The sequence below is a fragment of the Oryctolagus cuniculus genome, chromosome 4 (assembly GCF_964237555.1).
Source record: "Oryctolagus cuniculus chromosome 4, mOryCun1.1, whole genome shotgun sequence".
Lineage (NCBI taxonomy): Eukaryota > Metazoa > Chordata > Mammalia > Lagomorpha > Leporidae > Oryctolagus > Oryctolagus cuniculus.
The window spans coordinates 135,023,419-135,040,499 of record NC_091435.1 but is presented as its reverse complement, the minus strand read 5'-3'; the positions used below and the strand labels follow the sequence as shown (position 1 = coordinate 135,040,499).

General features: G+C 38.5%; 1 protein-coding gene across 6 annotated transcripts in view; it reads right to left on the bottom strand.

Annotated features, from left to right (window-relative positions):
- Window positions 1-5,692: 5,692 nt before the first annotated feature.
- PLSCR5 (phospholipid scramblase family member 5) overlaps window positions 5,693-17,081 on the bottom strand; it is a 69,002-nt gene continuing 57,613 nt past the window's right edge. For all 6 annotated transcript variants that reach the window (XM_051818696.2, XM_051818700.2, XM_051818697.2 and 3 more), the window contains 6 exons: window positions 16,125-16,167; window positions 13,938-14,158; window positions 11,173-11,334; window positions 8,822-8,983; window positions 6,140-6,222; window positions 5,693-6,052 (listed from right to left, as the gene is read on the bottom strand). In XM_051818696.2, the coding sequence (XP_051674656.2) occupies window positions 6,184-6,222; window positions 8,822-8,983; window positions 11,173-11,334; window positions 13,938-14,158; window positions 16,125-16,167 (627 nt within the window). In that variant the 3' untranslated portion in view covers window positions 5,693-6,052; window positions 6,140-6,183. The remainder of the gene's footprint in view (window positions 6,053-6,139; window positions 6,223-8,821; window positions 8,984-11,172; window positions 11,335-13,937; window positions 14,159-16,124; window positions 16,168-17,081) is intronic.

Genomic DNA, 17,081 nt, shown 5'->3' with positions numbered 1-17,081 from the left:
CAACTCTTGTGTTGTTAACTACTGTTCAAGTGTTACAAGGCTCCGCTCTAAATAGCATAGAATGCTGCTTCATTTGTTTAATTTAGCAGCTACAACACTGAATTGCACCTATTTAGTGAGTAACCTAGATATCCCTTCAATTTCCTACAATGGGAACTTGACAGAAACTGGAGTTTTATCTTTGAGTTCTTAATGTCTCTTACATCACACATCCAATCACATTCAAGGTTTCATCAATTCATCTTCATTACTTTGCCCTGTAAGATTTGTAGGATCTGGCTGTGGCTACTAGCCCTCCTGTAGCTCATAACCCCTCTGCCTGTTCATAATACTACAGTCACATACGTTTCTTTTTTCCCAAACTTTCCCAGCATGCTCTTGATTCAGAACTGTTGCACTTGCATTTCTGTCTGTTTGGAACTCTCTTTTTCCAAATGTTTTTATGTCTGGCTTCATTATTTCTGATCTAAGCTCAAGGGAATCAAAGCTCTATATCTATTTCTTTATTCTAAATTACTTTTCTTCATGAATTTGGGAATATAAAATGCTCACCTACCCCCAAGCAAAGAATGATGGTTTTTTCCTCTCATTTTAATAATTAGTAACAATCAAAACCTGTATTAAATTTGCTTAGTTGATCAATGATTGATTATAAAAGTGAACACAGTTGTGGAAGACAATGAGTAACATCTCCTTCAAAGCATTTCTGAAAATCAGATAATCATCAATAGCTTCAGTCCGAGGAATAGATTTCTAAGAGTTAACCAGTCAGCAACAATTTTATTCTGGTCAATACATTTCTATAGCTATACTCAACACAGCAGCTTTTAAACTTCACATCTTCTTGTAACATCAGATAGGCTCTGTTCTTAGCCTTCAAACAGTGTCTGAGAAGCTCAACTCTACCTTGCCTGAGCAATAAGTTAATTGGTTTAGATACAGAATGGTCTACTATCTGTATTTCTAACCATCCATGATTACATTATATTATTGTTAACTGTTGGTTTATTATCTATCTTTGTTAGATGTAAGTGCCGTGAAAGCAGCTATCTTGTTGCTTTTGTTTACTGCCATAACTTAATGCTTACATTGATGCCTGGTACATTTAGCCATTCCAAAAGTATTTGTTGACAAAACGTTTGTAGTAAGAATAGCATGACCTTGAGCATAGTAACATGAATGGTTAATGCAAAACATAGTACCTAGAAGTAATTTCTTAAAATACTAGCTAAATAACTGCTAGTTATTCTTACCTCCACTGCTAGTTATTCCTTATGTATTACATCCAGCACCATTTCTGGATTTCCTGATCAGTTCAAATAGCCCTACCTTAACATGCTGACCATCTCCTTAAATACTTCTCACATTTGACATCTTACCTTTGTATCACTCTTGGGTTAAGATCTTTCTCCACTAGGGTTAGATTGCTGTAATAGTTTGTCATGACTATAATTAAATGCTTGAAGCAGCTAACTGAAAAAAGGATAACGTAGCTCATTTTGGATATTCAAAGTCCAAATGACATGGCTCAATCTTTGGCTCTAGTTAGTGGCCATAGTGCATTCTAGATAACACAAGGAAGAAAGATCACACAGTGAATGGGTCAGGCTAGACTGAAGTTTTATGACAATCCTCTTCAGGATAACTACTTTCCAAGAGCTTACTCCTAATGACCCAAGGACCTCCCAGTAAGTTTCACCTCCTATAGGACCTACCACCTCCAAACAGTGCTACCTGGGGTCCAGGCCTTTAACACATAGGCTTTCGGGGGACATCCAATATCCAAACCATAGCACTAACTAATAGGAGGGACTACATTTTTTGAAACAGAATAGGGAGTCAGTACTTATGAAACGGATGAACGAAGGAATGAGCCACTTGAATCTGGTAATCTTTCTTGATAAATCTCAGAGTAAACCATGTTGAAATCTGTGTTCTGAGAGTGTCTTGGGACCAAGCAGAAATAGGAAACCAGGAAACAGTAAGGCATAGAGGACCCACCTAGCTTTTGAGATGAATATTTTATTGAAAGTCAAAGGGTTGCATGAGTGTGTCATGGACTTATGTTTGGTAGAAAAGGGAAAAATAGAACATAGAGATAGAAACGTCAATTTTACTTTCATGATGAAGGTGAGACAGGATGGGTCTCACTTTACTGTAATATACCAATTCAAGAACAAAGTAAATCATCAGTTTTTTAAATGTAAAAATAAGTGCCATATTCTAAGAAGGAGTTTTATCTTCAGCAGGTCTCCATTAGATGTATATGTTGACTAGCTCTTTCCAATATTGTTCTTTTTTTTTTTTTTTTTTTGTTGTTGTTGTTGACAGGCAGAGTGGACAGTGAGAGAGAGAGACAGAGAGAAAGGTCTTCCTTTTGCTGTTGGTTCACCCTCCAATGGCCGCTGCGGCCGGCGCGCTGCAGCCGGCACACCGCGCTGATCCGAAGCCAGGAGCCAGGTGCTTCTCCTGGTCTCCCATGGGGTGCAGGGCCCAAGCACTTGGACCATCCTCCACTGCACTCCCTGGCCACAGCAGAGAGCTGGCCTGGAAGAAGGGCAACCGGGACAGAATCCGGCGCCCCGACTGGGAACTAGAACCCGGTGTGCCAGCGCCGCAAAGCGGAGGATTAGCCTAGTGAGCCACAGCGCCGGCCAATATTGTTTTTTTTTTTTTTTTTTTTAAAGGATTTATTTATTTATTTGAAAATCAGAGTTACACAGAGAGAGAAGAGGCAGAGAGAGCAAGAGAGAGAGGTCTTCCATCTGCTTGTTAACTCCCCAACTGGCCTCAACAGCTGGAGCTGAGCCCATCCAAAGCCAGGAGCTAGGAGCTTCTTCCTGGTCTCTCACACAGGTGCAGGGTCCTAAGGACTTGGGCCATCTTCTACTGCTTTCACAGGCCATAGCAGAGAGCTGGATTGGAAGTGGAGCAGCCGGGTCTCCAACCGGCGCCCATATGGGATGCTGGCACTTCAGTCCAGGCGTTAACCTGCTGTGCCCCACCGCCAGCTCCTCCAATCGTTCTAAGGTTCATTTAAAACTCCCAAGTAGTTTGTCCTATAAAAATGCAGCATTTACCAATAATGTCTTTTTTCTATTCCTGACCATGGTGAAAGTCTTAGCTTTTGCTGTTATGACTCAGTTACAAAAACTCTTGTTTTTCAAATCAAAACATGAAAGCGGGATCATCTTTAGGAAGAAAAATTGGAATGTAGAGCAGGGGTGCAGGTGTGGCAGCAGGACAGGGTCAGACATACTGTCTGATTTTGCTTTGTTATCCTTTCATTTCTTTACACTAGTCAGAGTTCTTAAGAAGTCCTCAGGAAATGTTCACTGTAGATGGCCATTTCCATAGTTAGTAAGCATCCACTTTAAAGATGTCATTGCTGGGCTGGTGCTGTGGTGAAGCAGGTTAAGCTGCTGCCTGCAATGCCAGAATCCCATATGAGCACCAGGGGAGTCCTGGTTCCTCCACTTCCCATCCAGCTTCCTGATAATGCACCTGGAAAAACACCCGCATGGGAGACTCAGATGGGTTCCAGTTCTTGACTCTGGCCTGTTCGGGCCCCAGCTGTTTTGGCCATTTAGGGAATGAACCAGAAGATGAAAGATCTCTCTCTGTGTCTCTTCTCTCTCTATGTTACTTTTATTGTCCAAATAAATAAATAAACACATAAATAAATAAATAAATAAATATTTGTTTAAAAAACAAAGTCATTTCCTTTAGCTTGTTATAATTGACCAAAAATCTGACACACTTTAGTTGAAATGGGTTAAGCAGAAGTGGAGGATGTGGTAAGTTTCCCCTAATAATCACCACAGCTCTGCCAGGTAACATGGGAAAACTGAAGAGTCTTGGAAAGTCTGCAGGTTTATTTCAATTTTAATTTGAGAGAGAGAGAGAGAGATCGATCTTCCATTGACTGATTCACTCCGCAAATGCCTACATGAGCTTGGGCTGGGTCAGTTTGAAGCCAGGTGCCAGGAGCTTCCCAAGGTGCCTGTCAACAAGAAGCTGAATAAGCAGAGGCAGGACTGGAACCCAGGCAATGCAAAATAGGACGCAGGCATCCCATGCTGAGGCTTAACCCATTGTGCCACTACACCTGCCCAAGCCTACAGGTGTAGGAAGCATGGCTACCAGACAGCAAGTCAGGTTCCAGGTGATTCCATCACTCACAGGATGAGTGAGTTCCCGTCCATGCCTGCATGGCTCCAACATGCGGGTGATACTAGTTATGCTGAAGAGATGGATAATAGACTGGGTAAAAGGTTGTGTGTGATTTTGAAATACAAATTTTTTTGTATGTTTACTTATTTTAGGGATTAGAACTTATTCTGTTCCAAATAGTTCTTTTGTGGTTGATGGAAGCGATGCATCATTTTCCATGCCATAGAAAGGAGCTATCAGAAAAGATGAATATCAATTATATTTCAGTTTTTAAAATAAAAAAAGAAATTAAAAAAAGAAAAGATGAGGTGTACAGCAAGGACAAAGAATGCTAAGGGAAACTGAACCAGAAAATGGGGAAGAGGTTCTTTCCTTTTAATCTTATGCAACATAAAGCCCTTATGCTAGAAACCGGAACTGAATAGGTATTTGTAGATTCTTTGGGAAGCAACCAAAGTAATGCTGTTGCTAGGAGATTATTGGTTCCTAATTTCCAACTATTGACTTAATAACAGGTACTTGGAATACATTCCCTTTTATAAGCAGAGGGTTTCTTGGAATTTCTTCAAACACTTCCATGTGCATGGAAATTTGGGTAGGGTTTGTACTATTTTAAATTAGAACCTAAATACCACATAGTACCTTTCCTATTGTTTCTGATCCTGCTTCCTGCTAATAAGCCTGGGAACCATAAGATGATTGCCAAAGTACTTGGGCTCCTGTCACCCACTTTGAAGTCAAATGGAGTTCCTGACTTCTAGTTTTGACCTTACTCAAACCTGGCTGTTGTAGTCATTTGGGGTATGAGCCAGTGGATGGAAGCTTCTTTCTCTCTCTCTCTCTCCCCCCACACTCCATCCCTCCCTCTTCCTCTCCCTCTCTCTATCTCTCTTTCTCTCTCCACCCCCCTTCTCTGCTTCTCTGCTTTTTAAATAAAAACATCTTTTTAAAAAAAGTAATGAAAAGGGGGAATAAATATTGTCATTCATAAAAAAAGAAATTTACCCTGTGTATAAGCTTAGAAAATATGTTGATAGCTAGGGTAGCATAACTAGGAGGGAGGACTCCAAAAACATTCAAGAAGTAGTAACTAACTGAATTTACTATACTCCTTTACTTCTGCATTTGCTCATGGATTAAGGCTTTATTTGTTTGATTTGCATGTTTTTAAGTCTTAGAGTTGCCCATTTAATTTCTTTTTTTTTGAGTTTACACCCGTTAATTTATTAAATTTTGCTGCAAATAAATAACTTTTTTGCTAGATAATGGGATTTGCTAACTTAAAAGTCTGTTTATATACTTATTTAAATATCCAAGAAGAGTCAGTATTTAAAGCATGATTTGGTTGGTAGGTATTAGCTTTCTTATATAATGTAACTGTGCCTCTTGCCACTAAAATGAATTGATATCATCTAATCCTCTTCATCTTTAGCTATACTATTTACCCAACTTTTAAGTTTTCATATGTAAAGTAAAAAAATCTCAGTACAATAGGAAAATTAATAAACAAAGTAAAAAAGACATCTTTTGAAAATATATTTCAGAAATTCAGTCCTTTTGATTAGTAACCAGACTCAGTACCAGAAAAACTTCAAAGTGTTCTCTAAACATTGAATTTTCATCAGTGATGCTGCAAGCCTCAGTTCTCATCTTTCATGCTTACTATTGCAATAACTTCAAAAGGATGAAAAGAAAGAATGGTAATCTCTCAAAGCAACCTTATGCTCAGACCAGTAATCATGTATTTAGCTATCATGCATTCACAACTAGATAATTGCCTCATTAAGTCATGTTTTAATAAATATAATAATTAACATTTTGTTACAAAAAAGCAAATACCCAAGTCATTCAGAAATGAAATCCAGTGCCCAAGGGATTTCTAGGAGAAAATGAAAAAGAATTAGATAGCGTCAAATATAGACATCTTCAAAGGGAAAGAGATCATTTAAACTTGCCTTTTACTTACTGGAATATGTTCTGCATATTTTATTGTTTTCGTCATCTTGCTTGTTATAATCCAGCCAGTGAATGTTCAAAGAACATAAAATCCTACAAAAGAATAAACTGAATATGAGTGAATTTACAAAAAGGCAACAATTAAGATCAAGAGTCTGACATGTAAGCTTTGATTATGTAAAGCAATTATATTTCCCAGCGGTGTTCCAGCAACATATAATTTATCAGCAGGAGAAAAATCAGTAAGTTTTAAGCTTCATGATATTCACATGTTGAATTTTCAGAGTATAAGTAACTTGTAATTTGAATCATCATGAGATGTAGTGAAAACGTGGGGTGATCAACATTTCGCAGGGCGAGATCATAGGGCACTCTATCATAGGTCATTGCAGGAAGTTGTAATAGACACTGTCCTGTGAGTAAGAATTAGGTAGATCATCACAGACTTTCTGGCCAGCAGTTGGGTACTCGTTTGAGGAAGCACAGAAAACTACACCAGAACTTGGAGACTGCAGAAGTTGGGAGCAGCTTGGAACCAGAAGAGACCAAAGATTAGGCTGCATTTGTGAACTGTGTTGTTAGCCTCAGAGAGTGTTCTCACACCAGGAGCTTTATGAAGCTTGTTGGTCATAAAGTAATAAAATGTAGATGTCATTTAAAAATTAGAAGCAGGGGTGATGGGCATTGTGGCTAAGCAGGCTAAGCATTAACCTGCCATTTGTGAAGCCAATGTCCCATATCAGAACGCCAGTTTGATTTCACTCAGCTTCTGATTCAGCTTCCCGATGATGCACTTGGGACTGTGAACCCTGCCACACATGTGGGAGACTCAGATGAAGCTCCTGGATCCTGGCCCAGCTCTGGCCTTTGCAGCCATTTAGGAAGTGAACCAATGGATGGAAGATCTCTGTCTCTGTCTCTCTCCACTATCTCTGATGCACTGCCTTCAAATAAATGAATAAATAAAGTTTCCAAAAAATTCAAAGTAGGAGATGTTTAGCTTAACAGTTAAGATGTAGTTTGGGTCACCCACATCCCCTATCCAAGTGCCAGGATTCAAGTACTGGCTCTATTTCTGATTTCAGATTCCTACAAATGTTACCTAAAGAAGACAGCAAGTGATAGCTCAAGTACTCGTGTCCTTGCCATACACATGTGAGACTCAGATTGAGTCCTCAGCTCCTGCCTTCGGCCTGGCCCCTTAGTTCAGAGTTCTCCAAAGCTGTATTGGGGGCCAGTGTTGTGTTATAGCAGGTTAAGCCACTGCCTATGATGCCAGTATCCCATATGGGCGTCAGTTTGAGTGCTAGCTGCTCTACTTCCAAACCAGCTCCCTGTGCCTGGCAAAGCAGCAGAAGAAAGCCCAAGTACTCGGGTTCCTGCACCCATATGGGAGATCCAGATAAAGCTCCTGGCTTCAGCCTGGCCCGACCCTGGCCCTTGAGGCCATTTGGGGAATGAACCGGCAGATGGAAGATACCTCTCTCTCTCTCTTTTTCTCTCTCTCCCTCTTTCTCTTTCTTTCTCTCTCTCCTTCTTTCTCTTAAACCTTTTAAATAAATAAATAAATCTTTTAAAACATGGTATTGAGAGTGACTACTTAATCAGTGTAAAAACCAAGCACTCTATATACATTAATTCTATTTTCTACCCATGTTAGGGAAAGTTAATTAAAATAATTCCTCTAAAGTCCTTTAGAAATTCCTTATTATCTATCTGTCTATCTATCTATTGAATATCTGTATTATACTTTTTGTTGGTAATGTCATGAGGGAGTTATTTTTATTTAATATAGTCCCAAATGTTGTCAGAATAGATTCAGAAATAAGACTTTTTATTCTGTAGTAGTACATGATTCTATGGCCATAAGATTTAGTATCCTAAAACCCTTAAAGTGAACAAAATATGAGAGAGAATGTATGTTTATTTTAAAATTTCATAAGTTTATTGGAAACGGTAGGAAATTATATAGAAATATTAGAGAAATTAGGAACAGGGGAATAGCCAAGCAGTTTGGCACAGATATTATTTGACTTCTCTTCTTGCATCACCCGTCTCCATATGCCAGGGAAGAAATTTTTTTCAATAAAATTGTAAGTTGTAGAGTAAGGACAAAGACATAACCTCTTTGTAATATTGGCAACTGGTACTTTTTTTAAGTCACCTTTTTTATCTCATGTAAATATGATCATATTGGAAGGATGAGAAAATTGCACTTTTCATGTTCTGATTGCCACCTACGTTGTTGTTAAGCAATGGAATAATAATAATAATAATAATGTCTACCCAGGATAAATTGTGTGATGTGTATGTTTAAGTATTTTTCTGTTTAAGTAAAAATAAGCCCAAAATCTGGATGTTGAGGGCATTTGGAGAGTGAACAGTAGATGGAAGATTTTTTTTTTTTCTTTCTGTCTGTCTACCTTTCTGAAAGTAAATACGTAAAACATGCAAAAGTCTTAATTGTGGTTGAAAGGGAGGGAAACAGCTTTTGAGGAAATGATGAGTAGGGTGTGATGGAGCGTCATTCCTTGGGGAAGAGGGTTCAGTAAGCCCCTGCAGAAGGCTTCTAAATTCTGGTTTCTGAAGAACATTGGCCCCATACCAGCCTCTGTGGTGAAATTGAGATTGGCTTTACAGCAAGTGAGAAGGAGAAGAGTCAGTGGTCCATACTCCCTGTGACCATACTCACAAAGAGAAAACAAGCACCAATCATCGCTGCTTTGATCCTCACATCTAGGTCTGCAGGAACATGAATTCCAAAGTTGTCAGCATTTGTGAAGACGTTATTTACAAATCCTGACCAGTACTTAGAAATCTTCCCAATTGTAAGCTTCTCATTAATGGTTTTCACCTTTGAAAAGCAAATAAAAAGTGTTAAATTTGAAAGTGAAGAGTTGGCTTTAATTTCTCAGTACCTTTATTTCATGAGAGTAGGGGTTATTTTATTCATCATCCCAGATGATAATTCTATGTTATTTGGCCTTTTATATATAAGCATAGGTTTGTAGGTTTCAGTTTCCAGTTCACTCTTCAGGAATTTGGATTTTCTGACAGTTTTCTAATCCATCATAATTTTATTTTTTGTATGCAAATATAGAATATAATTGCAATAAATAATTAAAGGCAGGCTACCACAAGATGGCAGCAGGTACATAGTTCAATTATATGATCTAACTATGAAGATCATTTCTTTATGTGACTGAAGTCCAGATTGTAAACTTGAACATTCCACTAAAAATATATATGAAAAAAGATGTGTTGAGAATGATTTTTTAAAGAATTAAATTAACTTATAGGCATAATTTGTAAACTATAAAATTTTTATTGCTGAGATTGTACAAGTATTAACACATGTAAATATAATCAGCTATTGTGAAATCATATTTTTATATTATACTCAAATATTCATTTTGCCACCCTTTCTAACCAACATATGTCTTATTTTTACTTTAAAAACTCTCTTGGCTAACATATCACACTGGAAGTTCAGACCAATTTGACATCACAGTCCGTCAGTCCTTCTCAGCTAGAAATCTATAGTGCAACTTCATTAACTATTCATTCACTTATCCTGTTCCCCATTTTGATATTGAAAGGATTCATTATAAACTTTTTCTTTCCATATGGTAGTAGAAGATAGAAAATAGAAAAGATTACTTAGGACATCTCTATACCATGCATACCGAAACTCCTGTTGCTAAGTTCGCTTCAATCATATTGCTCTTAGTAAAACCAAGGCACAAGACAGAATATTTTGCAAAATTTGCATCATAGTGTATGTGAATATTGTTCCCTAAAGCCCCAAAGGCTGAATTCTAGGGTGGAATTTATATGAATGAATGAAAAAATGAACACGTAATTTAAATTAGGTCATCTCCTCTGTTAAGATAGTTCATATTGCTACAGAGAGAAGAATGATTTACAATGAATTGAGCAAGTCTTATAAATATAGTTTTTAATTTCATGGTGTTTTAATGAAATGTGTTTCTGAAATGAGATCTGGACTGGAATTTGTGAACATCAGGGCTAATGAAAGAAATATATAATTTAGGTGATTTTTTTTTTTTTGACAGGCAGAGTGGACAGTGAGAGTAATTTAGGTGATTCTAAACTACCTGTACTTGTTTTACATTATGTGTGCTACAACTCCATATACATCATACAAGTCAAAAATTGGGGGGACTGTTATTTTTAAATATCAGAAATATTGGGCCAGCGCCGCGGCTCACTAGGCTAATCCTCCGCCTTGCAGCGCCGGCACACTGGGTTCTAGTCCCGGTCGGGGTGCCGGATTCTGTCCCAGTTGCCCCTCTTCCAGGCCAGCTCTCTGCTGTGACCCAGGAGTGCAGTGGAGGATGGCCCAAGTGCTTGGGCCCTGCACCCCATGGGAGACCAGGAGAAGTACCTGGCTCCTGCCATTGGATCAGCGCAGTGTGCTGGCCACAGCGCGCCAGCCGTGGCGGACATTGGAGGGTGAACCAACGGCAAAGGAAGACCTTTCTCTCTGTCTCTCTCTCTCTCACTGTCCACTCTGCCTGTCAAAAAAATTTAAAAAAAATTAAAAAAAAATATCAGAAATATTGGTAAATTTGAAAAAGAAAAACTAAATGTCCATAAAAATTTTGGTGTTCAAAGACCTTTAGGCACTTAAAATTATAAAACATTTTCTATTTTAAGTAAGATATAGTAGTTTTGCCCATAAGACATATAAAATTGTACTTAATATTTTCAGGAAATGCTTTATTTAATAACCATTTATTATATTTAAGGTGTTAAAATAAATTTGTGCTCATTGAAAAACAGATATCATGACTATTGTATTACATTTTTATTATAATACTTTTTAATATTTAGATTTAGTGTTTCTGGAATTATGAATTACTATTTTTGGCACATACAATACAGATTTATTATTGCATAAATATGTTATTTTCTAAGTTTATTTCAATGCTATTTCATGATTTGAACATTTAAAAAATTGATTTACGTTGCAGAAAATCAGGACCTAAGTAAAATCGTCCTCCATTATATCAATCATACCTCAAAATCCACATCGCCAAAACAGCCACATGTTGTACAAGGACCAACAATTCTCAAAATATCTTCTTTGTTTGCATTTTGAATCGTGAATTTAGGCAGAAAAGGGTCCCACTTCTGTGCAACATAACCAACTATGGTACCAGGAGGGGCTTCAATTTCTAACTGTAAGAAGAGATAATAAGGTAAAATTTCTCTAAAACTATATTTTAGTTTTACTATAATGTCAATTTACCCCCTAACAGTGTATTGTTATGCAATTATTTTTGATTATCATTTTCTACAAACCATTCTAAATATCTGCTATAAAAATGAGAAGCAGAGGGTTTTTGCTTTCCACATTTCATGAAAAAAATTCATAGGATTGTCTTCTGATCCTGAAGTACTGGCTTCTTTGCCATCTTAGTACAACTGAGTACAACTCTTGGTCAAGCACGGAAGCTGGTCCTCATGTAGGAAATCATATCTACACTCAGAATGGCAGCCATGGCACACATTCATCTTGATCTTTCTCTACCAAGTGTTAAGTGTCTCCAAGTTTTTCCTCTTTAAATTGTGAACTGCTAACCTTGAGTTTAATTACAAACAAATGCTTCTTGCAGGGTTGTAGTTATTAAGCACCAATTTGATTGCTGGCTCATGTCTTCCAAAGTGCTGAAGACAAGTAGTTACATTTTTTTTTTTTTTTTTTGACAGGCAGAGTGGACAGTGAGAGAGAGAGACAGAGAGAAAGGTCTTCCTTTGCTGTTGGTTCACCCTCCAATGTCCGCCACGGCTGGCGCGCTGTGGCCAGCACACTGCGCTGATCCAATGGCAGGAGCCAGGTACTTCTCCTGGTCTCCCATGGGGTGCAGGGCCCAAGCACTTGGGCCATCCTCCACTGCACTCCTGGGTCACAGCAGAGAGCTGGCCTGGAAGAGGGGCAACTGGGACAGAATCCGGCGCCCCAACCAGGACTAGAACCCGGTGTGCCGGCGCTGCAAGGCGGAGGATTAGCCTAGTGAGCTGCGGCACCGGCTTAGAAATTACATTTTTGTGTTTTCAGGCATTATTTTAGTATTTGACCCTATTTCCCTTACATTTATATGTAAGCTAAATCAAATCCTTATGTGAGATAAATTAGGGATGGTTGTAAATTTGAAAAATTTGTTTGCTTTTGGGATAGGCATTTGGTCTAGCAGTTAGCTGTCACTTGAGACACCTGCATCCCTTATCAGATTGCTGGAGCTTGAGTCCTGGCTTTGCTTCCAGTTCCAACTTCCTGCCAAAACACACTGGGAGGCAGCAGACAATGGCTCAAGTAGCTAGGTCCCTGTCACCCCTGTGGGAGAAAGGGACTGGGTTCTTGGCTCCCTGCTACAGCCTCACCCCAGTCCCTGGGCATTGCAGGTATTTGGGGAGTGAACCTGTGGACCTGTGGATGGGAGTGCCCTCTCCTTCTGTCTCTTTTTCTCTCTCAAATAAATAAGTAAAAATTGCAAAGTTGCTTTCTTTTAAACCAAGCCATCTCTTCAGCGCCTGATCTTGTATTGTTATTCATAGTCTTATTCATATGCACATAGTGTTTTTGAACAAATGTGGCTTCAGTTAGATTACACAGAATTATATAAATTTCTTCTGGGATCACTATTAAAGTAATTGGTTTCATTTCACCAAGTAAAATAAATTATTGGTGGATATAAACATATATGTTATACTGGATTATTATGAAACATAATCAAATATCAGAAATTATAAAATGGGCATATTTGCTGCAATTCTATTAGCTGTATCTTCTTTGGGCATACTAATCTCAAACATCCTTAGTAAGAGGATGGAAATCTTGGAAATCTTAGTAAGAGGATGGAAATTTTTGTGCTATTATATCACTTTGCCAGGTATGTGCCTATAAATAGAGACTTAGCTTCAATACATATTGTTAGACACTTTCCTAAAAATCACCTTTCATATTATTATTTATTTCCTATCATCCAAATGGCAGCATTTACACACATGTCCTCCCTAGAGAGGGTTGGGAATGAATCAGTTCATTTTGATCAAGTCTCATCTATGATATTCCCGGCAAGCCACCTCCACTCTCTGAGTCCTGGTTTTCTTCACTGCAAAATACAGAGAATGAAATCTACTCTTCCCAGCTCACAAGATGTCATGATGCTGAAAGCAGTAAAGTAGGTAAAAATTCTGTGTCCTCATAATTTCATGGTGTCAAAGCAAGTTATTATTATAGGTCTATTAAATAATGATGAAATTCTTTTATATATTAAAGTAAGTTACTTGATTCTTTCCCTTACAACAATAACATTGTCTTGCCACACCTTTGGATTTGTCATCAAAGGGTAAATCAAATGGGTGATTCTGTCCTAAATACTAAATCCTAACTGTGAAAACATCTTAGAGGAGTTTAGTATCACCAAGCATCTCCTGGAATTCACTACAGTTAGAGAAGTCAAAAACCATATTATATAAACAAAGGTGGAACTTGTAGATGTTACAGTTACACAGCTAAAACACAGATTCAGGAGGGTGTGTCTAATTTACATGATGCATGAGCTGTCTCCAACAATATCACAGAAGCCACCAGAGTTTTTGGTTCCAAAAGAAAAAAAAAATGTAGTGAATCACCACATCTTCAAGCTGTTTAGAACAGCAAGGAGCAACATACTAATTCAAAAAATTGAAAGCTTAATTTCCCCATAGTTCCAGATGAATTCCATTTAAAGAAGTAATTGCTAATCTTAAAAAAAAGACACTCAGAGCCAGTGACTAACCTCTTGTAGGTAGCAAGGGCACCAGCAGCTGTTACACCTCAAGGGCCTGTTTACTGTAATCACCTCTCGACCAGAGTTATCTGTGATCCTCAGGGTGCAAGATCGCAGTGTGGAACAGAAAGTACGATTAAAGCAGATGCTTTCCTCCACTGCAAAGTAAATTCTTTGTCCCAAGCTGTTTTTAATTTCATATTTGTTGGAGGTCTCAGTACCGAGTATCACTATTGGAGCAAAACAAAAATCATAAAATGATGCTTTGTTCAGTGTCAAAACCTTTGAGTAAGCAAAGGGCAAGTGTTATGAAAAGAAAATACAGTGATTAATTATTCAGCAGCTAGTATCTTCTTCATATAAATCCAGTTCCATACTGTAAATTTTGAGGACTTATAGAAACCAAAGCAAATTATGAGGATATATATATACATATATATAATTTTGACTCTAAATATATGATCTACTTTAAAACTTGTAGTACCAGTTTTCAACTAAAGAACCAATGCTGTAAAGAGGAATCTATTATTCAAATAATAATTATGGGGACAGGTATTGTGGCACATGGGGTTAGGCTGCAGCCTGAAATGCATTCATCGTATATCGGGCCAGTTCATGTCCTGGCTGCTCCACTTCCAATCCAGCTCTCTGCTAATGCACCTGGGAAGGCTGTAGAAGATAGGCCTAGTCTGTGGACCCCTGTCACCTGTGTGGAAGACCTGGATGGGGTCCCAGGCTCCTGGGCATTGCAACCATTTGCGACTGAAACAAGAGATAGAAGCTCTCTCTTTCTCTGTCTCCCTCTCCCTCTGCAACTCTCTGCCTTTTGAATAAATGAATGGATGTTTAAAAAACAGTAATAATAACAATAATAATTTTGTCATTACCATCTAAGATACTGAGATAATTTACTAATAGTAAGGAAAAATTTGCTTAAAATCTCTATCTGGTAATATACTGAAGCTTTTAAGCTATCCTGCAATCTAATGATTTCAATTTTGAATAATATACAATGCTAACAACAGAAAACAGACAAGTAATTTTGATTCAGTTGGTATGTTTGGGTAGTGATAAATAATTTGGCTATTTGGTGAGACATTGATGAAATAATAAAGTAGTGTCATTTTGTTTGAAGCATTTTTGTTCATCTCAATCTTGATTTCTATTTCTGAAATTGTTAAGAAATTTAAAAGGTGGGCCGGTGCCATGGCTCACTTGGTTAATCCTCCGCCTGCAACGCTGGCATCTCATATGAGCACTGGGTTCTAGTCCCAGTTGCTCCTCTTCCAGTCCAGCTCTCTGCTGTGGATTGGGAAGGCAGTGGAAGATGGCTCAAGTGCTTGGGCCCCTGCACCCGCATGGGAGACCAGAAGGAAGCACCTGGCTCCTGGCTTCGGATTGGCGCAGCACCAGCCGTGGTGGCCATTTGGGGAATGAACCAACGGAAGGAGACCTTTCTTTCTGTCTTCCTCTCTCACTGTCTATAACTCTACCTGTCAAATAAATAAATAAAAAAAAATTTAAAAGGTGATTATCCATAGAAATTATCAAAAATCCTTTATCATTTCAGATTAAATGTAATTTTAGAATTTTAGTGACTACAGCACTAAAACTTTGGGTAGTTTTATGCTTTTAGTGTCATCTAAATCAGACTAAAAGTTTTAATTTCAGCTTTTATTTTAAGAAAAATGGGTATGGTGCTTTTTTTAAAAGAAAATATTTATTTACCCATTTATTTGAAGGGCAGATTTACAGGGAGGCAGAGGCAGAGAGAGAGGGAGGGAGGGAGGGAGAGAAAGAAAGAAAGAGAGAAAGAGAATGATGTCTTCCATCTGCTGGTTCACTCCCTGAATGGCCACAATGGCCAGAGCTGGCCCTATCTGAAGCCAGGATTCAGGAGTTGCCTCTGGATCTCCCACATGGTTTCATGGCCCCAAGCACTTGGGCCATCTTCCACTGCTTTCCTGGGGAGCTGGATTGGATGTGGAGCAGCGGGGCTTGAACTGGCATGCATGAAGGATGCCAGTACTGCAGGCAGCGGGTTTACCTGCTATGCCACAGCACCGGCCCCTGTTGTAGGGCTCTTTTTGCTCTAATTCTATTCTACACATGATTTTTCTGACATTCGTATGTTAAATAAATCTCTGAAAATGAAAATATTTATCATAATTTTAATAAATAAAATAATATACTTACTTCCAAGAAGCTCCACCTGCTGGTGTATAATGATCAGGTCTAACTGTTAAAGGATGAAATAAAAAAAATATTACATTGCAATATGTCAAAAAACTTTGAAGATACTAATGTGAACCCATCTACTATGCCACATGAAATTATGTGTTTTTTTCATGTTCTCTATCAGGAAAACACTTGAAAGCAGATGACATTTTATGCTGCAAAGGAAGGTGTCATTCATTTATTCAAGTAAAAATGTACTAAAGTTTGAATGCACATTTGCCAATGAAAAGAATAGGAACAGTGTTTCACTCTGTGCTCTTTCAGGGGTGGTGAGAAATAAGGGCAGATCTCAGAAACAGTAGTTGGAGACTTTTAAACAATCTCCAAATAAGAATAATACTGAGTGGGGAGGTGGCAGATTGTGGGATAGCAAGTATGTTGCCTATGATTCTGATACTGCGTATGGGTGCCAGTTTGTGTCCCAGCTGCTCCATTTTCCATCTAGCTGCCTGTTAATGGCCTGGGAAAAGCAGTGGAAAGAAAATGGCCTAAGTGTTTGGGCCCCTGCCATCCATTTGGGTGATTTCCATAAAGCTCCTGGCTCTTGGCTTCAACCTGGCCCAGCCCTGGCCATTGTGGCCATCTGGAGAGGGAACCAACTGGTAGAAGATTCTCTTTCTCTGTCTGTCTGTCTGTCTCTCTTTCTGTGTCCCTCCCTCTCTCTGACTTTCAAAACAAATAAACAAATCCTTACAAAAAGAGAATCCTGCTAGGGTTTGCATGTGGTTTGAGTTTCCTTCCCAAGGGTTCATGTGTCAGGAGCTTGTCTCCAGTGTGGTGATGTTGGGAGGTGGTTAGGCTTTTAAGAGGTGGAGCCTAGGACGAGGCCAGTAGGTCACTGAGAGTGCCGCCTTTGGAAAGCAATAAGGTCATTTTCAAAAGTCCTTGAGTTTATTCTTGTGAACACAATTTGTT